Source organism: Melanostigma gelatinosum (genome assembly GCF_949748355.1).
Source record: "Melanostigma gelatinosum genome assembly, chromosome: 3".
In the NCBI taxonomy this organism is placed as follows: domain Eukaryota; kingdom Metazoa; phylum Chordata; class Actinopteri; order Perciformes; family Zoarcidae; genus Melanostigma; species Melanostigma gelatinosum.
Genome location: NC_136636.1, coordinates 13,170,441 through 13,195,970, shown reverse-complemented (window position 1 = coordinate 13,195,970; position 25,530 = coordinate 13,170,441). Strand labels below are relative to the sequence as shown.

At 42.5% G+C, this 25,530-nt stretch overlaps 1 protein-coding gene across 1 annotated transcript; it reads left to right on the top strand.

Moving 5' to 3' along the window:
- Window positions 1–969: 969 nt before the first annotated feature.
- Window positions 970–24,001, top strand: arhgef25b (Rho guanine nucleotide exchange factor (GEF) 25b). Its single transcript, XM_079297011.1, has 16 exons — window positions 970–1,312; window positions 8,750–9,066; window positions 9,161–9,262; window positions 13,074–13,201; window positions 16,524–16,590; window positions 16,802–16,905; window positions 17,124–17,193; window positions 17,429–17,518; window positions 17,619–17,711; window positions 17,952–18,002; window positions 18,332–18,409; window positions 18,498–18,689; window positions 18,782–18,962; window positions 19,053–19,258; window positions 19,410–19,547; window positions 22,524–24,001. Exons 1-16 carry the CDS (start codon window positions 1,219–1,221, stop codon window positions 22,611–22,613), a joined length of 2,001 nt encoding a protein of 666 aa, XP_079153137.1. The 5' UTR covers window positions 970–1,218; the 3' UTR covers window positions 22,614–24,001.
- Window positions 24,002–25,530: the final 1,529 nt, after the last annotated feature.

Sequence of the window (25,530 nt, the reverse complement as noted above, 5' to 3'; positions counted from 1 at the left end):
GCTTTGTTTACGTAGCCTGTGCATGCATGTTAGTGCATGTGAGTCCTAGTGTGTGTGCCCCACTGGCTAGCTAATTGCCGCCGCTCTGCACTGCATTCATATGGCGGTTACTGCTGACAACGTCATCCCAACCCCGAGCATCGTCACATAAGCATAACCCCCACCCTCCGGTTCCCCCATGGTGAACTCTGTTAGCTCTGTCATCACTGGTGCCCTTGTTTGCATTGTTCGGGGGCTGTGTGTGTCGTTAGCTGCTAGCCGCAGGCTCAGCCACCAGCTGTGTGGAGGCAATCCCACAATCCTAAATATACCCTTTGAACTTTTAGTTGTTGGTGGCTAGATTAAGATTAAGAAGAAAAACGAACTAAAAAGGATTTTTTTCCCGACCCTGTCATCATCTAATGACTCCTTAAATTTATCTTGTGGCACCCTGAGGGAGCCCCGACCCCCAGGCTGGGAACCGCTGCTTAAAATGCCAACATTTGGTTGTAGCTGTTTGTGTTAGTGGGTCATTACATGAGACAGTATGTACATGCGTGCTATTATATTTCATATAATTCTGTGATATTTTAGTCATTTGCGTGGTTGAAGAGAAAGTTGAACAGTTGAAGTTATTGCTTATTTCATGGAAAAGTCCTTTGCTCATGCGATGACAGCACTAAAGGTCCTGCAGCCACAGAGATAACACTGAGAAGAGAAGCTGATAAGCGAGGTGTGAGGGGAGAGGGGAGAGGGAAAGGAATGAGAGGCGGGCGGGACTTGGAAACAGATGCTGGCACAGCAGTACACCATGTTAGCCACCACCCCCTCCCTCCCCTCCCTCATCACAGCCCCTCCCATTCCCTGCCCCTCTGTCGCTCCCTCACTTATTTCTGGTCCCTCTCATAATCTTTGTCCACTATCTGACCACACAGAGAGGCTGGCGAGTGGAGGAGAGTGCTGTCTCTCTGGGTTTTTCCGCTGTTATTCTTCAAATCATGGGATAGAAACGGCATTTTTGTCCCAGGGGTTTCTACTCAGAGTTGGACTATGACTGTGGAGCTCTCGGTACACTTTGCCTCCCATCTCCTCAGGGTATTACCACAGGAATAGTGTGTGTGTGTGTGTGTGTGTGTGTGTGTGTGTGTGTTTGTGTGCGCACATGTGCTTGTGTGTGTGTCCGTCCAGCATGATGTCTACTTCTGATAGTCTTAAGTCGAGCAGCAGGAGTTGATCATCATGAGAGGGGGTCACCACCAGCGAGGCTGTGGGTGTCAGCACCTGTTCAGAAAAATTCTCAGCAAATGTGGCTGCTGCTTTGTTCGAGGTAAAGGTACGTAGATGCTCTTCAGGAGTACTTTTGCTGTGGTCGTTCTCTGACTGTAGAGTACGGTCTGAGTGATTATGATTGTTTTTGTTGCTTGTACACCATGTTTCGTAATGTTAGGAGATGGACTCGATTGTTACTTATGTATGATACATCAAAGCCAACGGGAGTTTCTCTAAGTCAAAATTAAAATCCAAAGAACCTTTTTAACACATATTTTTTGCAACACTTTTATTAATCATTATTATGTTTTACATTCATTCACCTCCCAACCTCATTGTGCATGTCATACCGACAGGGCAGCAGCATGATGTAAAGCAGCTTTGAGAACTTTGAAAAGCGCGACAGTAATCTGATTTATTACTATAATTATAATCATAATCATTATTAATATTAAATGGTCAGAAAACAAATGGTGGTGTTGTTGGGACAAAATCGTAGGCTTCCTATTGTGTGTCCTTCATGTTCACATAACTCAAGAAAAAGTGTAGAATAAAAACAATTATTCACTTAAAACTTAAAACGATTATATTGTGGACGATACACCAAAAAATGTTCGCTGCATTAGTAGATGCAAAAAAGTATGAAATTCACAAACATTATTACTTACTCTTACATGTACACACCCCTTAACTAGGCCCGCTATACTAATAGTCTTTATTCTCATTGTGAATCCACATTAGCTTCCACAAAGTGGTTGCTTGTATTCCAGGGCTCCCGGCTTATATTATCAACCCAATGTCTGCCCTGTTATTATCTCCGCCAGGAGAATCACGCAATAGCTCGCATATGTGCATGTGTCCGTGAGGGAGTGTGCACCTCTGTGTCTGTCCACGGCTAATGTCGCATTCTGCTGCAGCAAACTGCATGCAATTTTGGGTGGCTAGTTAAGGCTGCATGCTGAAGGACCTCTCATGGTTGTGGTGACTCACACTCTCTCAAAACTCCTTTTCTTGCCTAATACTGCCATTGACTGCCTGCTCACTCACATCTCTTAAACGGCCGGTAGGGGCCACGAGCGATAACACAGATGAGTGCATCGCCGACCCCCAGCCACTACTCTGTGGTCAGCGACACAGTGGAGGAAGACCGTAGACTTTACGTTTATGGGGAAAACAGTCACATTTATTGTTAGGCAACTAACAGCCAACGGAACTACACACACAGCTGACTGCATCACCGCCACTCAACTGCCGCTCGGCTGCCACTTAAGTGCTGCTCTGCGCCCAGAGACACAGATATTCTGTGCCTTTTTATTGCCTAAACAAACGCTTCAAGTGACATTTAAATGCCCATGAGAAGAAGCGAAGACGCATGCCTGTGCGGTACATGTGTGAGATGTGCGGCTAAAAAACTTGTCTGATACTCTTGCAGTCTAGATGGAGGGTTAGTCAATTGTGGGTGGGGTTCATTCAATCAAACATTACAGTAGTGGTCATAACAGACACACCTGGTGAACATCTGCACTCTAATGAGTGCTCATTTTGTGCAGTTACAACATTGTTTGCACTGTTATGATGCACAACAACCACAAAATGGCTCCTTTACTGACAGTAGGAAGGATTAGCTGAAACAATGAAGCTCACCAGATTAACTTTGCTAACTAGCTTCTGTAAACAGCAACCTCACCTCGCAAATAGGGTATCACAGCTTAGCTCGTCAATGGCTTTTTTGTCCCCTTTCGTTTTGGTTTATCTGTGAGAGAAAATGTGGTGTATATTTGTCATCCAAGCACCAAAGGCCTGACAATTGTTAGCAATTGTTAGTTTCATCCATATTTTTTTAGGATTCATATTTTGGAAATCTGCAGTCTGTATTTAGAAGGATGTGATACAGATACAGCGAGAGCAGCCAGGGATTCATGTCTCAACAAAAGTCAGAGATGGAGTCACATCTGGATCTCTGTCTCTGAATATGCTGTTGATCACTGAATCTCTGAAACAAATTCATCAATGAGTCACTTTCCCGACATTTCGCTGGAAAATTAGGCTTAAAGACACTCATCACACCCACATGCACGCATGCACGCACGCACACACACCCACACACACACCCACACACACACCCACACACACACACACACACACACACACACACACACACACACACACACACACACGCACACACACACACACTTTCTAAAGCATTTGCTGTCAATGCTAGCTAGCTAGCACAACTTAGACGTTTTTTAGTTGAGTATGTTATATGAGAAAAGAGACATTAAATCAAACAAATCTTGAAAAAAATTTCAAGGATAAAGTCCAGGACTTAAGAGTGCTGGTTTGTAAGCATTAGCCTGGCTGCTAAAATGCTACTTTTACAAATATAACTCATCTCTAATTGGTGGTAAAGCAAAAACATAGTTTATTTTATGACCAACTGATTTGAGGTTGAAGAATAAACTCTTCTACTCCATTTTAATTATTTAATTAATAATGTTATATTTTGACTGGACTGTTAACTTTTTTACTACATTGAGTAAATTTTGGTGCCCCATAGGTATAAACTACACCAAAAGGTTGATGACAACATCAGCTTACATTAGTAAAGACTTTTCTCTTTTATCTCTTTAAACCTGCGTAACGTTTGATACTATTTCCATATTCGATACATTTGTGACTTCATGTAAAAGCAGAGAGTGATTTTCCTAATCTACCCCTACAAAACTGTGACTCTGCTTCAGAGCAAAGGCAGCTGTACGCACACACACTTTTGAACATGCACATTCACAGACACACAAAAACATCCAATTATTGCCCCGACCCTTAAATCCTCTGTTGTTCCAGTTGCTCGGGGAGTGATTACAGAACAGCTCTCCTCTGAGCTGCATTGCTCTGACAGAAGAGTTAAATATACAAAAATGAAAACAGTCTTTTTGTGAGATATCTTGCAATGCAGATTGCTACGATGATGTGGTGTCAGTATTGCTGTTGTACAAGGTGTTCTCTTGCAGTCTGACTCTAAAAATACCCTTTCTGTCTGTTTGTGAGTTCATGGATGAGTTAGCTTTGTGTTTATAGAAAGTCATAGCAGTTACAATCAGGATAGCTGCTCTCCTTTCATCTGATCTGTTTGTCCTTTCTTTCACAATTGTTCTATTCTTGTGGTTGCAGGAATACTTGAGCTGGAGAGCCTTTTATTTTATTTTCAAGTTTTGTTCTTCTGTGGTTTGGGGCTTTCCCTTTAGTTTTTTTTGGCTTTCCAATATCCCAACACCTCCACTGAAGACTTCCTTCTTATAACCCCTTCATTCTGCAATCTCGCTCATGGAGTGTTTTATTTAATTTGGCTCAATGTCCAACAGCTATTTTTAAAGGCAGAGAAAGGCCTCCACATAAAGTATGTTTGAGGGAACTTGCTTGGAAATCTGCTTAAAATTCCTGCCAACAAATCTCACTGTCTTATTACACATACATCACTGAGGCTCAGAAACTGCCATGACTAACAGTCCATTAGTCCTCCAATGTGTGTGAGGTCATCACTGCCAGGATCTGAAGAAGTAAACATGATGACTAATAAGCACAAAAGTGTCCAGTACCCCATTGCACCTTCATAGACAGAAGGCTAGCTGTAGTCTCAGCCATGGAGCACTTTTGCATTTGGTGGTTGTTTTGTGGTATATTGTCGCTGAACCACAGGAGTGCCTGATCTTCATGTAAACTTAAGAGAGCCAGAATAAATGAGTAAAATGTATCAACTTAATGCTTCATCCACACAATCTTCTCACGATGTAAGCGCCAGGTGTAAGTGCAAGGAGTGATTAATGTTGCTTTCATCAAATTGTTTTTCATCAACATTAGATCAAGTGATTACTTATTTGTGAAAGGAGTTTTAGTGCAAATCTGCAGTCCCCTCAGCTCTACAGAGCTTCTTAGCATCTTTCAGCTCATTGTTTGGTTTGGAGGTCATTTCCAGCCGCAGCAGCTGTTATCAGCAAAGAACGTTATATACCTACATGTACACTTACTCATTCTCGTCTTACCCTAAACTCAAACCTAAAACTCTGACCTTAACCAGACCTGCAGTAAGGGGGGGATAGAGAAGAGAGAGAGTTTTTTTGAGCAGCAGACAAAAACAATGAGGGTTGAGAAGCCACATCCGCAGCCTGCAGCGCCGTGGGGAAAAGAAAAGCACGAGGAGTAGATGTCCTGCGATACTGTGAAAACTTTAACTGGGTCCGTTGTCAACATGCAGGATGTTTTTGCATGTGAAGGGACATTAATCATCATTATTCTTGTCATATTTGATCAGTAAACACAATCAACCTGATAATAGCTCAGGTCACAGACTAAAAGCAAAGAGTAGAAAAGAGTAGACGAAAAGAGAAGAGCAGGCATGACACTTTATACTTGTATTGGTTTCTATACACATATGGCAACCATAGACTGTATGTATAGATGATGAAATGTATCTTCAAGTGCCTGGTGTATCTCAGTTTGATGGAATGTACTGAACCATTTTGTGATGCAGCAGTGGGAGCTGGCCAGCGGATAGCAGGATGCAGTAGCAGTTAGCAGCAACACATTTGGTTGGAAGCAGCAATATTTTAAAGTAAATAACACAGAAGTTACCAATGACTGTCAATAAACGCTGTTAGCAGTAGCGACTGTATGAATTGGGATAGATAGACTCTGTGTAGTTGTACAGAGAGATCAGCTGATTAGATCCTGGTTTAACCTTTAGCTTCAATCTGCTTTTTTACATGTGGCCAACCATTTTCCTGAGTAACTGTGCAGCAGTTTTACCTACATGTTGAAAGTCCTCTCTTGTGCTTAGGAATGAAACCACTCATTAGTTTAATGTGGAGCAAAGAATATGAGTCTTTTATATGTGTGTGTGTGTGTGTGTGTGGCTTTTTAATTCTATTAATCTATCACTTTGCTGGATTGATAAACTGTGCATCAGCCCTGTTTGGGCATGAGTGGATGCAGACAACATGAAAGAGTCTGATTTGGGGTTTTGGTGATGACAGCGGTGTAGACTGAGAAGTATTTGCATTGGCAGTATTCCAACAGGAAGTGAATGACTGGTCTTGATTGCAATAACAATCATTTCCTACATGAGCACGCGCAGAATATGAAGCACCAACAGTAATATTCTCCCATATGCATACAAATCAAGGCCTGGCAGGTAACATGTGTAAAGCTTTAGCCATGCTTAGACTTGGTGAAGTGTCATCATCTCAGTAGTTCCTGCTGTTGCTAACCATGACCATTTATGGGGTTTATTGGGGGAAGATGTAACGCTCCCAACCGTCTGCTTTAACAGAGAGCGAGACTTCCATTATTTGAATGAGGAAGCAGCACAAATACAGTATATGTTTTTCCTCTCATCTAATATGTGAATTATTAATATACCCTGCCCATTAGAGAAGAATCATCTTATCTTTATACACATAAAGTGCAACAGACAGGATTACTGTTGGAGAAACTGACCCCATGCTCATGTTTTGTTCCAGTGTGCTGCCTTCTCTTTCCATCTGTGGAGGTGTTTTGTCTGAGCCATCCGGGTTGCCGAGAGAATTAAACCACACGCAAGCTTTAATCCATCCATCAATCTGTATGCAGTAGAACATTTGTGTGGTACATAAAAACACCACCGTAGAAGTTACACAAATCTGCTGCAGTGATATGTCGAAATGGTCACAGAAAATCATTTTCCTGAAATGTAAGTTAGACTTTACTGTCCACTATTTACTATTTGCATGGACAGAAAGGTTACACAAGAAGAAAATGTTGAACATCATTTTGATGTCCATAAATCCTGCAGGATGCATTCACAGCATGCTCGCTAGCAGGCTGACTGCTGACTGCAGTCTGCAGTCCGGATGGTGGTCCAGATGTTACTCTGTGGGAAAATGACACATTACATAAGTGTCTCAAGCAAACAGTCGCTCAGCTCAGCGGTGATTTGGACGTCACGTTGACTATTATGCACCACTAAGGGTCAGTTCATAGAAAACGCTGATGTGTTTGTAGAAAAGCCGGCAGAAAGGTGCACTTTTTTATCATTTCAACAGATGGTAAGGTGTAAGGTGATCTTGATAGATAAAAAACAAGGAGACCAGATGCCTGTCTTTGTTTGTGGATGACAACATACAATATGTGTTTATGTATTTACACACACACACACACGCACGCACACTGACTCTCCTCAATTCCCTCTTAATCATCCCATTATAGAGATGAGTTTGTGTCGTTCACTGCATGAAGTACCAGGCGATGAATTAGTTTGATTCCAGTCTTCTTTGAATTCAACCTACTTTACTTGTCTGCATTGTTTAGTCGGAGGCTAGAGACTTTTGTCTGACATCATATTAACATGATAAATATACAGAGCATGTATTTGAATAAAATCATCACAAAAGATCATCACCAATGTCGTGATCAGTGAACTAAATATTAGTGTGCTTGGGGAAGGTTTTGTTGATCGACGTGATATAAATGGAGAACTGAATTGAATAAGTACGAAAAGCACTTTATTTAATATTCTACCGTCAATATGGTGTCTTGTTTAATGGCAGTATCAGGCAGTTTTGGCAAATGGATGACCCAGATTTCCACTGGCTTCTTGAAAGCTTGCTATTATGATTACAGCTTACATAAATGTGCTGACAGGGAATAGTGGCTTCTGGCGAGAGTCCAGGTTGACAAAATGAGCCTCATGAAAGATTCCACTTTGCTACGATCAGCAGAACAGAGTGAAATGTTAATGTTAGGGTGCTGGATTAAAACAGTGTGGTAGAGAATTATGTACCAGTTTCCATACTCAAGAGACTTAAAGCTGCACACAAAATCCAGCTGTGTTGTGAAAGGGTGTCAGCTTCAGTGTTGGACTAGCCTGAGTTGTGGATGAGGGCAGTTCAGTGCAGACGTGATGCGTTCAGTTGTGACTGATTCAGGGCATTGCTTTCCTTTTAAATAATCAAAATGCTCAAGGACTGATGTCCTGTTATCTGCATGTCAGTTGATCGACGTGCACCTATGCAAACGCAAATAAAGTGTGTGTCAATGGAATACTATCCATGTTCAGTGATGCTTCATTTTAACTGCCTCTTCTCATCATTGTTTCTGACACATCTTAGTAAAAGCACTGCAAATACTTTGAACAGGACAGTGTTGGGCCTTCGTCGATGTCACCACATTTTTTGCTTTAAATACATTCCTTTTTCAGAAAATGTCTAACAAATGCACGCAGTCAAGCTGCCTTATATAATCTCCACTTAAAGTTATGAGTCCGTCCTGGTGAGAACAGATGTGTTTATAATAATTTTGCGCCAGTGGGTACAGTAGCTGCAGCTACTAAAGTTACAGTTAGGGCTTAACACAGGAAATTGACCAACATTTTGTTGCAGAAATCTGCCTGCAGCATCTGACCTGAGAGGATGTACCCCACAATTAGCTGCTGTATGTTAACCCACTCCTTTTCCCTCTTTCTCTGCAGCAGAGTCGTACTCTGTGGCGGTCAGCACCGGCAGCATCACCTCATCAGTGGGCCCTGTGCCCCACCAGGCCTCAGGCAGCTCCAGCCCCTGCTCACACTCCTCCTCTGGAGGATCACGGCACCCTGTCAGCACGCTCAAGAAATGGCTTACCAATCCCGTCCGCAAGCTGAGCTCTGATACCAGAGGAGGAACGGGAAAAGTCGAGAAGCAGATGTGCAGGTCAGACAGGAGGCAGTCGCTCCTTTCCCATAGTGAAACTCAGCCGAGGCCTCTGGAACCATACGACAACAACACCATCCTCCCATCAGGAGACACGGTGAGACTTAAAGACAGACGGCTACGTTTATACCTCCTGAGGAAATGCATTTTATGTTCTTGTTTGTAATGGTTGTTGTGTTTGTGTTGTACAGGTTTGGACAGACGGTCTGTTGAGTCCTACAGCTCCTCCTACACAGCTGCCCTGTCAGAGCTACTTATCTGACCTCCTGCAAGGCAGAGACACTCAGACTCCAGTAACGTCTCTATTCTACTCTATTCTACTCTATTCTGTTCTATTCAATGGTCCGTCTCAGCAGATAAACTGCAGTTGCAGCTCCACCAACCTTTGCCAAGACAGAAATTCAGTGTCTCAAATTAAGATATATTCGAAAATAAAAAACGAAAGAACTAGAAAACTGAATCATATGAAGAAAGAAAAAAGACGAGGTTGAAAGTTGTTATTTAATTTTTTTACCTGGGTCCATAATTAAAATAGTCTGTGGTGCAAAACAAGTTGGGGAACATATACTGTAGGTAGCACGTCACTGCTGCGATGGCATGAAATCAATTTAAATGTAATTACATTACAAAGTAGTCGAGAAAAACGAAATAAAAAAATAAAATTAGATTTATATTTATTCATGAATTAATAAATAAATCATGCAAACTATTCAAGTCAGAGGTGCTCTCGCCACTAAATTCTTCTCAGTGGAGCCTCTCTCATCATCCAGCCCTTAGGTACTGCAGGTCTCATGAGTTATTAATGTATAAATTACAGAAACACACTTATGCGTTGCGACAACTCACACTGAAATCATGAATTATAAACATGCACATCCCTCTACATCATGTTCAGTTTTATTGGCATGTGAAATAATTCTAGTTTGACTTCCACCAATTATGTCAAATGAATAGCACATATTTCCACACGTGTTCAAAAACACAAACACACACACAAGCACATACCACTACTTTTCTGGTAACCCTACACTAGTGAATACTCTTTGTAAGGCCCTGTGGAGTAGAATCAATCCTGTGGGCTTTTGCAGTCGGCATCTGGAAGTAATCAACTAGCAAAGCAGTCTGAAACAGTCTGAAACAGGCTGGAACAGGGTCAGGGTTGGGGGGTGAGGAGTGTACTTTCACGACACCCAAGCAGCCCGAGCAATAAAGAGCGAATTAGCCAAGGACCAATCCAGGGCCGTCAGCAGTACGTGAGCATAATACTGCCGTTTGCTGTTGGACTGGTAAAGGAAAAGGTTTACCTCCTCGTCCAACTCGGCATCAGTTCCTTCCTGTAGTAGTAGTTCCTGTAGCATTGTCATTGACATTGTTCTACTTGATAAATGACTGTCCTCACTTTCAGCCTTTCTCAGTCCATTGGTTCGTTGGGACACATTTATTTCATAGACACCTGCACCTTTATCTTTACTTTGGTTTCTCAACCCTTTAATGTTGTTCTGCCCAGGTCAAGGCTTATCGTCTCTTAAAATTAATTTTGGAAATTTCGAGAATATGCTTGACACCACCCTCACTTCTGTACGGTATATATAACCTAGAGAGGCCAGTTAGCTTAGTTTAGAAAAAGGGAACAGCTAGCCTGGCCATGTCCGAAGTAAACCAACCTACCAGCACCTCTAAAGCTCACCAATTTACACGCTACTTCTCATTTGGTTATTAAACACAAAAACTAAAGTGTAAAAACTGTCATTTTTACATGTTGGTTTTTGAACATTTTAAACAATGGATGAATAACATGTTAATTTGGGAGCTTAAGAGGTGCAGTTTACCAGATGTTTGTTATGTTTGGACAGAGCCAAGCTAACTGTTTCCCCCTGTGTCCAGTCTTTATGCTAAGCTAGGCTAACTGGATACTGGCTCCAGATATCAATCCTACAGACATGAGAGTGGTATCGATCCTTTACTCTAACTCTAGCCAATAAGAATATTTCCTAAAATGCGGAACTATTCCTTTTCCAGAGGAGCTAATGGATTGTAGCTGATGAGAAGTAACGGTAAGAGAGGAGGAAGCATTTAGAGCAATAAGCAACCTAAGCACATTTTTGATTGCGGCTGACTAGTTGATCAGAAGCAGAGGGGAGATGTAGTTTGAATCAGCCTCAGATGTTTCTCATATGCAGGATGTCTGCTGGGTGAAGACGTGAACAGTTGACTCAGACAGAGTAACAGCAAAAAAAGACAGATCCTGAAAATAAACAGAGGGCATATTTGACCTACAAACTGACTCAGCAGAAGGATTATCATCTAGTCCACCGAGTCAGAGCACAAAATGTTGCAGTGAAAGTCGATTACCGTACTTTCCGGCATATAAGCCGCTACTTTTTTTCACACGCTTTGAGACTGCGGCTTTTACAACGGTGCAGCTAATTTTTCCGTAGCTTTGCGCTGCCAACACATTTAACATAAATATGGATGAAGTACCTTTGACGTTTGACCTACCTCTCACTAGGACTGTTAACAAAAAAGCCTAATGAAGGAATGGCTGAAGGAATGCTACGGGAAGCGACCGGGGGGATAATTTCAAGCGTTGCTGCTAGCACAACAGCTGCTAGCTGTTGTGCTAGCAGCAACTGACGCCACACTGTGAGCTCGGTAATCGCTCCAATAACAGCTGATTCCTCCACAGAAATGCAGACTTTTACAGTGCAGTCTGTTGGAGGAATCAGCTGTTATTGGAGCGTCATCAGCCCTATTAAGCGGCCAAGATAGTTAACTGTAAATGCTATTCAGAGCTACGAGCTACGAGCTACGAGCAACAACAGTTATTGCCTCGTTGCTTTTAGATTCTAATGAGAAGACACGCTGCTTCGTTTTACTTCTTCCGTTTGGTAGCCTTGAGAGACCTTAGTCTGTAAGTATGTCTGTATGAAGTATGAAAAGATGTACGAAGATATATTATATTCGCTGATATAGAGGTGAAATAGAGGTATTTGTTATAGTAACAACTGTATTAATGCCCAGCCTCATTTATCTGACCGGACAAATTGTGCAAATGTTGCTCGTTATTCACCTTCATCTGTCAGGCCTGACTCTGCTTTTCCAAATGCCCAACAGTCTCCTCAGATTTAAGGAGAAACATTAAAAAGTGATTACTATTCTCAGGTTACTTGGGATTTGGGGGGTGGCATGACTTTCCAAAAGGGATCATAAAAGGGAGCATAAAATTGCTCCACTAATGTGTTCTCCAGGATTAGGACCCTCTCAACTTTGTATATTTCTCCAGATGTGTGCTGGCTGATTCAGAGGGTGCTGTAGATGAAGCTCAATGATTTTAAGTTTGTGTGCTTGATGCCCAGTGGTCAGACATCACTCCTTCACTCAATTAAAAGGACCAATACAACAATTCAAGGATGCTCCATTACAAGTTAAAGTCCTTCATTCAAACTCCTATTTAAGTACAAATACAGAAGTATTATCAGCAAAATGTAATTGAAGTATTACAAGTAAAAGTACTTTGAATTCAGAAAAAGAGCCCCTGTGACTAACATATTCTTATATGATATGTAAAATAGTATTATATTGGATTGTTCATACTGATGCCTCAACGTGTAAGTAGCATTTTAGTGTTGGTCTGGTCGACGTATAGCCCAGTGGTTCCCAACCTGGGGGTCTTGCTCCTTCAAAGGGTCACGCGATAAAACCGGGGGGTGTCTCTGCTACACATGTTAGTATTCATTTGTCTGACTTTTTTGTAATTCTAGCTATTTTTGTGATATAATGGATGTTACCTCATTAAAGTGCAAATTTGTTTTTGTTAAACTGCTCACAATTTATAGAGGTATACATTTTAACAAGGGGCCTCAGATACACTGCTTTATAAGGTGGTGACAAGGGTCAAAAAGTGTAGGAGCCATTAGTTCAATCATTAGCAATTCATTGTATTTTATAAACTTAAATTAACATGTGTTTTTTTTTACAGAACAGTACTTGAGAAAATGCACCCTGTGCCTCACATATCGTGATGCCTCTCTGCTTGTCTCCTCTTACGTAATGTGTTACAGTGATGCTCACTAAAAGCTGTTCTGTCTTGTTTGTGTGTTTTAGGGTCAAGAATCCAGCATCAACACTCTCCAAGGGGAAGACGGCTGCACTGTGACTGACGACTCAGCTAGCCAGTGGTCTGTCACAGTGGGCAGCGAAGAGGAGAGAAACATTGCACTAGAGAAGAGCATGTAGGTGTTGACCTCTACATTAAAGGAGTGGTTCGACATTTTGGGAAACACGCTTGTGACAAAGACCCTCTCCATTGCACACATTTGTGGACTGTTCAAGACAATAAGAGACTCACACACTGAGTTTAATGTTTATTGTAAGGTTCTGATATGGTCTCGGGAGTAATTATTGAAGGTCGGGCCTGGAGACATATTAGTTTGGTTATCTGTAACTTAAATGATTGAATATATTAATAGTGCTGTCAAATAACATGCATGTTCAAAGCACTTACCTCTGCTGTGTCTCCTCTGCTATGTATTTGGTTGTTGTTTTTGTCATGTGTCGTGTTGGCCAGCAGAGGAGCAGTCAGGACATGCATGCAGTACTTGTAGAAGAAACTCAGAAATTCTGTCTTCTCGGTTTCATTGGTGGAAGCCAACGTGTTCTCGGGCTCGATGAGCGTCCTGAGCAGACCCATCAGCTGCACAGCTCCTAACTCTGGGTCAGAGTCATAGATCATCTGCTTGATCACAACATTCATCAGCAGAACATCGTTGTCTGTCTGCTGTGGTTCCTGCATGACGAACTCTCTGACCATGGAGGGGCTGAATTCCACCAGGTAAGAGAAGATGTCCGTAGCTGCTGCCCTCACCTGCAGGTCGTCCATTCCCATGACTATTTCAAGTGCAGGTAAAATGCCGCGATTTGCCAGAGTTTTGAAGAAAGCGTCCCTGTTTTGTGGCTGCAACGTTTGTGAAAAAGCACAGAATTCCTTGACAAAGTTCACAAGCTCTCCTTTTACTGTCTTCTGTGGCTTCGTCTGTGAGCTGTGCCAAGACCTCCGTTAGGAACTTCTCGTCCTCCTGCAACATATGGACAATCTCCACCTTGTTGAAGAAGATGGAGGTGAGTGTGGACAGGAAGTTCTCCTCAAAAACAGATGGCGTGGGCAGGATGATGTCCTGGATGTACTTCGCCCGGTAGGTTTGGTGGATCTTCTGCCACCGCTCAGAGTCCGTGATAGGGATCATCTCCTTAAACTTAGCCGTCTTGGTCAAGAATTCCCGGTGCCGTTTAGGCTGAACCAGCGCTGGGTCATACTCGAGGCAGCCCACCACATCCATGACAACTTGTTAAAGGAGTTCCAGGTTTGCCAGGAACCAACGCACCATCAACTGTTCGTTCGTGGAGAGAGTTGGCAGAGCAAAGTACATCACTAACCTGGACCTGAGTAAAGGCTACTGGCAGGTTGCGTAAGCACCGGAAGCTCGTGAGCTGACAGCCTTTAGGACTCCATTTGGTATGTATCACTTTAAGGTGATGCCATTTGGCCTCCATGGAGCACCAGCTACTTTTCAGAGACTAATGAACCATGTTTTGAGACATATGTCACATCTGCAACAAGTCCTACAATGTATTAAAGCTGCAGGGTTAGCCATTAATCCAAAGAAATGTGCAGTAGCCCAGAAAGAGGTTGAGTATTTGAGTTATGTTTTCGGCTTGGGCCAGATCAAGCCTCATGTGGGGAAGGTGGATGCCATTCAGGCCTTCCCTGTTCCTACCACCAAGAAGAAGGTGAAGAGTACCATGGGCAGGACATATGGCCTTTCAAAAAACTTTGCGTAGGATTGCCAGTCGTTTTGTGTGGCCAGGTATGTACAGTCAGGTTTTGCAGTTCTATAGTTCTTGTGAGACGTGTCAGCTGACTTCAAAGAGTAAGGGTGCACGGGCCCAGCTACAGCCATTGCCAATTATTGAGACACCTTTTGAAAGAATAGGCATGGATGTAGTGGGACCATTAGAGAGGACTTCTTCTGGTAACCGGTACATCTTGGTAATCTGTGATTATGCAACTCGCTATCCACTAAAGTCTGTAAAAGCCAGACATGTTGCTAATTGCCTTTTACAGCTGTTCTCCAGGGTAGGCATACCTAGAGAGGTCCTGACAGACTGTGGGACTAATTTTATGTCGAGGTTGCTAAAACAGGTTGTTAGGAGTAAAAATAATTAAGACCACCCCTTATCACCCCCAAACTGACGGGCTGGTTGAAAGATACAATCAGACACTGAAAAACATGCTGCGCAAGTTTGTGTCCCGCACAGGAGCTGATTGGGACCATCTGCTCTTTGCCTACCGGGAGGTGCCACAGGCTTCAACCGGCTTCTCACCATTTGAACTGCTTTATGGACGCCAGGTGAGAGGGCCACTGGACCTTCTGAAAGACTACTGGGAAAATCCTACATCAAAGGGAGAGAATGTGGTGGCATACATGGTCAAGATGAGAGAAAGGTTGACCGAGATGTCAGCACTGGCCCAGGAGAACATGAGGACGGCTCAACAGAACCAAAAGAAGTGGTATGACCAAAAAGCAAGAGAGAAGGTTTTTGAACCAGGGAGAAAGGTACTGTTATTGCTTCCTACTTCTGACAGCAAGCTTTTGACCAAGTGGCATGGACCTTATGAAGTCACAAGACAGATTGGGAAGGTCACCTATGAAATCTATATGCCAGAGAGTAAAGAAACATCAGAAATTTCATGTAAACTAATAATATGTTTGTGTCTACAGGCCCGACCTTCAATAATTACTCCCGAGACCATATCAGAACCTTACAATAAACATTAAACTCAGTGTGCGAGTCTCTTATTGTCTTGAACAGTCCACAAATGTGTGCAATGGAGAGGGTCTTTGTCACAACGCTCATTCGCTTTTTTTGCAGAGAGCTAGATGAGAAGATTGATACCACTCATGTATGTATAATAAATATGAGGCTACAACCAGCAGATGGTTAGCTTAGCTTAGCATAAAGACTAGAAACTGAGGGAAATAGCTAGCCTGACTCTGTCCAAAGGAAAAATCTGTTTACCATCACCTCGAAACACATTACGCCGTGTTTGTTTCATCCAAATAAAGTGTATAACCACAACTTGTGGTTTCATGAGGGGTAATCTGTCTGGGAAAAGTGAGTTTCTGCAGTCTTGTCACTGTGATGTTGTCATGCATCCAGCGGAGACTACAGGAAGTCACTGTGCCTGGCAAATTGAAATGGTCACAGTTAGACAATAGGATGTAATGTATCAACACTTAGTGAGCTTTAGATGTGCTGCTAGGCAGATTTAGTTTATTTTAGACTGAGCTAGGCTAGCTGTTTCCCCCCGTTTACAGTCCTTATGCTAAGCTAAGCTAACTGTCTCCTGGCTGTAGCTTGAGAGGTATCAACCTTCTCATCTAACTCCCAGCAAGAAAGCGCATGTATCATACATTTCTTGTTTTTATTTTTGCCAAAATGTACATTTCTATTTCTTAATGTCCTTTATTTGCTGTGTTAAACTCTCTCTCTCAGATATGTGCTGACGGAGCTGATAGAGACTGAAAGGTTGTATGTGGAAGATCTTGGACTGATAGTGCAGGTCTGTCTCTCTTTCAGCTTTTAAATAATCTGTTTATTTATACCTAACTGAGATCCCTTCATCAATAACATGCTGCAACATTCACATCTCAAAAACGGAGGGAGAAGTTATATTTTCCATCTGGAAACCTCTGATTTTATTGATGACGTGTCTTTCTCTGTGTGTGTGTGTGTGTGTGTGTGTGTGGGTGTGTGTGTGTGTGTGTGTGTAGGGCTATATGGGCACTATGGTCAATCAAGGAGTTCCAGAGGACCTGAAAGGGAAGGATAGGATTGTGTTTGGAAACATCCATCAGATCTATGACTGGCATAAGGAGTGAGTCACAGATGTCTCTTCTCCCCCCCCCCCCCCCCAGTTCCTCTGAATATGAACAATCTCTTACAGTTAACGCTTTTTTTTGAGGTCTTCATGTTTCATGTTGGTTCAGCATGTGTCACGTCTCCTGTGGCTGTTTGTTTCCTGTGTGTGTGTGTGTGTGTGTGTTTGACTGGATGACTGTTCCATCCTGACCTTCTCTGTTTCCTGTCACACAGATATTTCCTGGGGGAGTTGGAAAAATGTGTGGCTGATCCAGACAGCCTGGCCCAGCTCTTCATCAAACATGTGAGTCTACAGATCAGTGAGTTACTAACAAGTTACTGACAAGTTTCTCTTTTCCTCACTCTGCATGTTTTCAGTTTGGCTGACGGTCGCACGGATCAGAGCTGTGACTGTGTGTGAAGCCTTCCTCTGTCCTTCGTCACGCTGCACCTCACGCACAGATTATTTGGAATATTTGTCAAATTACCTCCCTCTTTCTCTTTCCCTCTTTCTCTCTCTTAAATTCTTAAATTTCCAGGAACGGCGTCTTCACATGTATGTGGTTTATTGTCAGAACAAACCCAAATCAGAATACATTGTCTCTGAATTCATTGAGACCTACTTTGAGGTGAGTCAACTTTTATACTGCAGTCAATTTCACTGGAGCTCTTTAAAAACTTGTTCCTAGTTACTCAGAGCATTTTCTCTCTTTCTATGTCACCTGTCAGTATCTCAGGCAGCTGTTGGGTCACAGGTTGCAGCTCAATGATCTGCTCATCAAACCTGTTCAGAGGATCATGAAGTATCAACTACTGCTGAAGGTTTGCAGTTTAACATGACTGTGTATCTGCATGCATGGTACTGTTTCACAAGATTAAAGATTAAAGACAAACTGCGAATAATAATTATGATTATTAATCATGTAGCCCCTGTAATAAAGTCTCTTTGGATCACAGTCAGATCCAAGTGTCATTCCCTCCTTTGTTTTTTTATTGTAATGGTATTTTTCACTTTCGTTTTGAAATCATAAAACTATAAATAAACTTCTCTCTGACTGCCAGGACTTCCTGAAGTACTATCGCAAAGCAGGAATGGATGTTGAGGAGCTGCAGGTACAAATACATATACAGTCAGCTGCCAGTTTATCAGGTACACCTAAAGCCAATGCAGTCTAATACAATACAAGTCCCGCAGAAATACTACCTTCGTAAAGGTTAAGTGTTCAGTTGTTACTGAAATGTTGAACTATAATCGGTCAAAAGAAAATCATTACAAACTTCATGAAGGTAGGATTTGTTGCTGGTCTCTCATATTAGACTGCATTAGTTGTAGCTGGATGTACCTAATCAAATAGTAACTGAACGTGTAAAGTACTATTCCGAGTCTGCACTAAATGATGTTTTCACTTATGGATTCTCCTCCATCCAATTTCTCTCATCAGAGGGCGGTGGAGGTGATGTGTTTCGTGCCAAAACGCTGTAATGATATGATGAATGTGGGCAGGCTCCAAGGTTTTGAGGTGAGATACAGATTCTTTCCTGTTCGTCATCACAGATGAAACACATATCCAGGGTGTGACAATGTTTGTGACGAACACACTGTTTCAGGGGAAAATCACGGCTCAGGGGAAGCTGCTGCAGCAGGATACCTTCTCTGTCAGCGAGCAGGAAAGCGGCTTCCCGTCCAGAGCGAAGGAGAGGAGGGTCTTCCTGTTTGAGCAGCTGGTCATCTTCAGCGAGCCAATTGACAAGAAAAAGGGCTTCTCTTTGCCAGGGTACACTTTTAAAAACGGCATCAAGGTGCGAGTGACACTGTATTTTATAGCATCTTTTAAAACATGTCTGTGTTAGTGTTTATCCTTTATCTTTAACAAGGGTCCTGTGTGCTTCAGGTCAGCTGTTTGGGTGTGGAGGAGCACTCTGAGAATAATCCATTCTGTCTGGTCCTGACCTCCCGCGGGACTGACAGCAGTGTGACACGCTTCATCATGCAGGCATCATCTCCGGAAATACAGCAAGCTTGGCTCGATGACGTGGTCCAGATCTTAGAGAATCAGAGGAACTTCCTTAATGGTTACAGAGCTCAGTGCTTCTTTAATACATCCACAAATTCAAGAGTTTGGTGCGTTTGAGTGATGTGACATCTCTTCCTGTCCCATGCAGCCCTTCAGTCTCCAATAGAGTACCAACGCAAGGAAAGCAAGTCAAACAGCCTGGGCAGGAACGTGGAGTCTCCAACTGCATCAGCATCTGGCCTGCGATCTCACTCCTCTGCATCCATGGGCCGACGCCAGCAGCCCTGCCTGCTGTCTTACAACACCTCCCTGCCCTCTCTGCATCCACCACACCACAGCCTGGCCTCGAAGGTGGTGAGTGTGCAGCAACACTCTCTTAGAACATACGTGTACATTAGAATAGAATAGAAATATACTTTATTCATCCCCAAGGGGAAATTTGTCAAATTGACGCATTGCTCCTTCTCTGATATCCTCTTTCTTTGATTTCTCTCTCTCTCTCTAGCGCTCTAATCCCTGTGCTGTGACAGCTGAAGCAGCTCTGCCTCCACTTCCCTCTCACCAGCTCAGTTTGTGCACAGAGGGGAGACACGCCCGCTGGACGTCCAATGGCCTGTCACCCTGCAGCCAGCACAGCATGCAGGTACATCAGTCTTTCTTCACGCAGCATTGAAAGGTGTATTCAAATTCGTAAGTAGGTAACATCACAGTTTAAAAGGATGATTCAAGCAAATTACCTGCTGGTATCTAGCCATGAGGATAGTTAAGAGATATTCATGTTTGGTTGAAAAATATATTTTCATCGGCATAATCGTTTTTTCCCAGAAACAGCCTCTCTGTGACTGTTCATAATTCACAGAACTTGAAACAGGTTTCAGATTACTTCTTCAGTTCCATTACATTACATTGTTTCTGGCTGTACAGCTTGTTGATGATTTTTTGAAATGTACATTTTCAACACTGAGCAGGACAAACAAGCTCCATTCTCTCGGGGTGAGTTAGAAAATGTTTTTTGTTGTACAAAAAGTTAAACCGCTAACCTCCAGCGGTTTAACCTCCGGCGGTTTAACCTCGCTGCAGCGATGTATTCGTGCACTTCAGGGTACGGTCAGTACACCGTGACTCCGTGACATTTCTCTTTGGTGTGGTTGCAAGTGCAACACAGGACATCTCTGCCCTCGCACACTCAAAAACCAGGAAAGGAAGTGAAATTATGGTTTTCAGTCCGGCTACTCTTAAAATTGTCACGGGAGTTCACAGATAGGACCCAAAAGCAAGACCACAGGAGACAGAAGTGAATGTTCAACAGGTTTTATTTATAGACAGGTGGGTGCAGGTGTGGAGCCCGTGGTCCGACACCCGAGTGGCAGATCGACGGTGTGAGTCCCGTGGCTCGACACCGGAGGCCTGGCAGCTTGACGGCGATTGTAGTCCGTTTAACCCCAGGCGGGTAGAGCGACAGATCGACGGTGTGAGTCCCGTGGCTCGACACTGGAGGGCTGGTGAGTTGACGGCGTGAAGTCCCGTGGCTCGATACTGGAGTCGACAGAGTGTAATCCGTAGACCACAACGAGAGCAGAGCGGCGGAGCGCATCCACAAACACAAGGAGGGCAGAGCGGCGGAGTGTAATCCACAGACACAAGGAGGGCAGAGCGGCGGAGTGTAATCCACAGACACAAGGAGGGCAGAGGATGCCACGGGGTTTCAGCCGGTTAAAGACGGTACGACCTGACACTCCCAGACTGCAGGGCCAGAGCTTATATAGTGGCAGGGTACTCATTAAGGGGCCCTGAGTCTGGTGTGTCAGGCTGCAGGAGGTGATCAGCTTGAGTGTCCTCAGCCGTGCACGATTAAGGGTGCGGCCCTGGGAGGTGTCTGAAGGCAGAGGACAAACAGAGCACATGGTACACCACAACAGACAGGGGAATGACAGGACACATGAGGAGAGGAGATCAGGGGACACACACACCGGGTCAGACAGGGATCCTGGATCCTGACAAAAATATGCTCAATTAAAAGTACAAGTCATGGATTCATTTTTGTAGTAAGTAAAACAGTGAAATATACTATCATATATTATATATTAATATATATATTTTGAGGAAAGGTGGATGTTTTCAGTAAATCTAAGATTTAACTTTCCATCTTTGTCAGTCCAAATGATTCAATGGTGCAGCTTTGAGGTTTATCAGGTTATGTTAGGATCATTGCACACTTTATAACTACCCCGTTAAGTGTTTATTGTGCAGAGTATGAATAACATTAACACCATGTTTTCAATTGGGAGGATCAGATTGCGCTGTTATCTCTATGTCAGCAGCCTGTTTGTTCTCCTGATAACTGATGATGAGCGGAAATTACTCTCGGGTTGCCTTTGTGAAATATCCTGTTGTTGTTTCTGTGTAGATTTACAAACCAGGTTGACCTAAACTGTTGTCATTTAGTCATCCAGTTTTTGGAAAACCCACTGACCTGCGGTTTTATCTTATTCACTCAGACTTCCACCAAGAGGAGGAAACATTTTAGATGTGCTTATCTAAAATTCCACAAAGTCGCTCTAGTTGTCCGTCTTTGTGTTTCCATCCTGCTTTAGGTTCAGGAGTACAGACAGGTTTCCCATTCCTACAATCTTTTTATATGATGCTTATCTCTTTCCAAACATGACATATTTATGAAACTGTCCCATAATGTTATTTCTGTAAAATCCAATGCCAATTAGGTTTAAGAATAATAGTTAGTTTATCATCTATCATGTCAGAATCTGTGAAGCACAATTGAGCTTTTAGGTGTTTTTCAGTTCATTGTTTTGGTTTTACACCCATCACTTTACTGTTTTGGTTCACTCTTACCGCTCTAGTCAGCATAGTTTCAAGCAACGACAAGCGGCTTGATTGAAAAAAAACCTCTTAAAGCCACTGATCGCTGCTTGCTTAGCACCAGACAGCAGACACAGAAACACAACTCCAAATGAATGACATCGTTGCTCCGTAGCTGCTGAATGTATAAATATAAATGTTTGCTACATGCTGGCTGTAATAACTTTGCTAATATGTCAAAACAAAATCAATTAATAAAGTTTTACAAATATCTTTACGAAAACACATTCCATTGATGACGAACATGTTTTTATGAAATGTGTCATGAGGACAGTCATTTACCACATACCGTGTAAAACCTCAGAGCCACAGAGAGCGAATAATTCAGATGAGAAATTAGTCTAATATGTAGATATCCAAGTGTACGCTGCAACGATTCACTTACTGACGGACTGGGTTTGTATACAATTAAATGTTTACAGCGTATAGTTGATACTTTTAATGGTTATATCGGGGTGATGTGACTAGCTGTTGTTTTTCAAATTTATTTTGTTAATACACAAGGTAATATAGGGCATTTTATTTCCATTTAAGCCAACAAAAAAAAGACAGAATGTTGATTTCTAATTAGTGTTTTCCTCATAAGGTGCTGTGTGTCATTACCATTAACTTTAACTGTTCAAAGAAGTTAAATCTTTTTTTAACGCTGGTAATTTAAAGTAAGAATGTTTTCCAACTGTTTGAAGTAGCACATTTGAACCACACAAGTATTTTAAAAAATGTAATCGCTCTGTCCTCTCAGGGTGTGACTGCCAGTTTCCAGGCGACCGCATTAGACGAGGGTGCACATCGACCACACAATCTGGATCAGCTGAAGGAGAGTGAGCAGTAATGGCCTGCAAATGAACTCACTCTACCTTCATGCAGGAGTGCCTCGACTGAGTCGGAGTGCTCCGTCAGCACTGTTTGTTTCACCTCTGTGCAGAAGTCATCAAGGTCTCAGTGTCTCCAATCTTCACATTTTATCCTAGATTTCCCTCCAAAAATTCCTTCAAATACCACCCTGCTTTAGCCTAACCTGGATTTGATATTTGTAATCATATTGGTTTGACTGTGTTTTATTTCTGAACATATTCACGTCTACATGTGGTGATAACAGATGAGATGAAATGTGTGAAAATATGCTTTTGAAGCACCACAGAGACTGAACTTCATATTGTGTATATATATTTCATACTTTTTCCATTCAAAATTCATGGATGGATATTTTTGTAATGCTTAATATTTTCACAAGGGACCACTTCCATTGTATTCCCCCTGAGGACTCTGATCTGAAATCCCTTTCATGCTGTGTATTATCAAAAGTGACTGCAGATTCCAGCATCACTGTGGGCTCTGAATCCACACGAGTGTTGTATGTCTGTGCGTTTCCCTGCAGGTTAGCTAATAGCTGTGTTTTCCCTTTGGTGGGTCTATTTTAACCCCATCATTGTTAGACTGTTATCTGAACAAAACACATTCGCAAACTCACACAAAGCTCACGTCCCAATGAAGCAGAAAAGGGAACAGAGATAAAACAGGTGTTCACTCTCATGTGGGATCATATCATTAAAACTCTTTGACTTTTGGTGTCTTGAATACACACAAAGAATTAAAAAGGAATGCTGTTCAGTTCTGGTCTTCATCATTTTCCTAAAATATGTAAAAAATCTTTCAGAGCGACTGTATGTTGCAGCACAAAACACTTCCTCACATTTCTACCAGTCATGGAGGGATGAGACAGCGGACCCCCAGCCCTCCTTCAAGGGAGCAAAACACCCAGACTGTGGTTGTTTTGTTTCTTTGTAGTAATTTAGCATGTCTTGTTAGTTGTCGTGCATCTTCCTGTAATTGTTGTGCAACGTTTTGCATCTTTTGAGTTATTTTTTATTTTGTTTGTGGTCATATTTGGTCTCTAAGTGGCCATTTTGCAGTTCTTCGTAGTTGTTTAGCATGTCTTTGTGGTCCTTTTGTGTCTCTTTGTGGTTGTTGGGCATCTCTTTACGTGTCTTGGTAGGCATTTTGCATCTATTTGTAGTCGTTCAACATGTTTCGTCTTGTGTTTTGCATCTTGTAGTCATTCGGAATCTCTTTGTGGTCACAAGTAGATTCTCCTTAAACCACAATTCCATGATGCTTCAGTAAGGAGATTGGAGCCTGCAGATCTTTTTTTCTGTAATTTAATGTCAGTCCTATGAGTCAATTTTCTGACCATAGTCTGTGCCAGGGGCCCCTGTTAGCACCCACCATACCTTATTATGATATAAAGGGTATCTTTATGCTGTTCTTTGCCTCAATTTATATTTAAACAGTAGATTTTCTATTTTGAAAAGTGTTTTATTTCAAGAAAATTTTTATGAGAGATTAGAATATTTACAAAATGCACTGCAAATGAACTTTAACAGTGAACATGTTGGTGTACACCACCCTCTGGTGGAACTGATGAAGCACATTGTCAATTTGATAGTCCTTAATTGAGCGATATCAGATTTGATATGAATATTTGTAGTTATAGAGCGATTTATTGAAATGGCCATGCTTGAACAAGCTACCGTAAAGTGTATCAAGAAGCTTCATGGTTATTCCTGGAGTCTCACAACAATGACATAGTGAACCAGTGTGAAAGATTATATGAACCCAAGACTTAATGATGCAGGTGCCAACTATTGCATTTGAAAATGAAAAAAACAAGGTACTAACTTCACACAGTAGATGTGGAAGATGAATTGAATCATGTGAAGAAGTCACAGTCCAACATTAAGATACAAACTATGACCTTCGCTTCTATACATTTTTGTTTTTTATAATAAGTGTCTCCTTTCGGAGCTCAACAGTGATGCCTTGAAAGACACTTTACTATAATGTAGACTGAACCTGTCATTTCTTTCCCCCACCCTGGGCAATGAAAATGAACAGTGGCGGCTGGTCAATAGAGGGCCATGGGGCATGTCCCCACCATGAGCCACACACAAAAAAAAAAAAAAATTATAATAAATTATACAAATTGTCAATATTTGTGTTTTTGAACGATGGAATGTACCCAGTAATGTGTGTAAAGTATGATATCTGCGCAAAATATATGCCTTTCCTGCTCGTCCTCTCCGCCTGTGTGCTCTCTGCTCGTGCTCTCTCTCTGTGTGCACGACACTGAGAACGCGCAGCTCGGGGGGCCTAATCATTTTGGCCCAAAAGAGACGGGTCTGTGAAGCAGTTTAGCCAATTGCTGATTCAAGATATAAATGAGTGACATACAATTTAGCCAATCAGCGCCCTCAAATAGATTCAGCTATGGGCCAGAACGATCAGGCCCCCCTCGCTGCGCGTTCTCGTCAGGAGAAGTCTCTACAGGCGAGCACTCCTCCTCCAAGACCCGTTTGAGAGGAGAACTTTGGCAGAGATTCTGCAGCCAAAGAGCTGATATCAGATCAGCCTGACCTCACAATCAGACAGCAGACTCGCGGGAAAGGGAAGCAGTACATGCGGAGCTTCTGTATAGCTGTACACCAGACAGGTTTGGCTAGCTGCATGACATCATGTTAATAACGTATTTAGCTTTTTAAAACAACGGGGACGGATCCAGCACGGACAGTTACGGGAGTGAGGGATGAGGAGGTAAGGAAACATGAGAACACCAGGGTAGGGAGTGAGGGATGAGGAGGTAAGGAAACATGAGAACACCAGGGTAGGGAGTGAGGGATGAGGAGGTAAGGAAACATGAGAACACCAGGGTAGGGAGTGAGGGATGAGGAGGTAAGGAAACATGAGAACAC

Excerpts from the sequence above, each read along its gene's own strand:
- arhgef25b (XM_079297011.1), top strand. The coding sequence starts at position 1,219 with ATGAGAGGGGGTCACCACCAGCGAGGCTGTGGGTGTCAGCACCTGTTC. Across the intron at positions 16,906-17,123 it reads ATCTATGACTGGCATAAGGA|ATATTTCCTGGGGGAGTTGG; the intron begins GTGAGTCACAGA and ends CCTGTCACACAG. Across the intron at positions 18,003-18,331 it reads TGGATGTTGAGGAGCTGCAG|AGGGCGGTGGAGGTGATGTG; the intron begins GTACAAATACAT and ends TTCTCTCATCAG.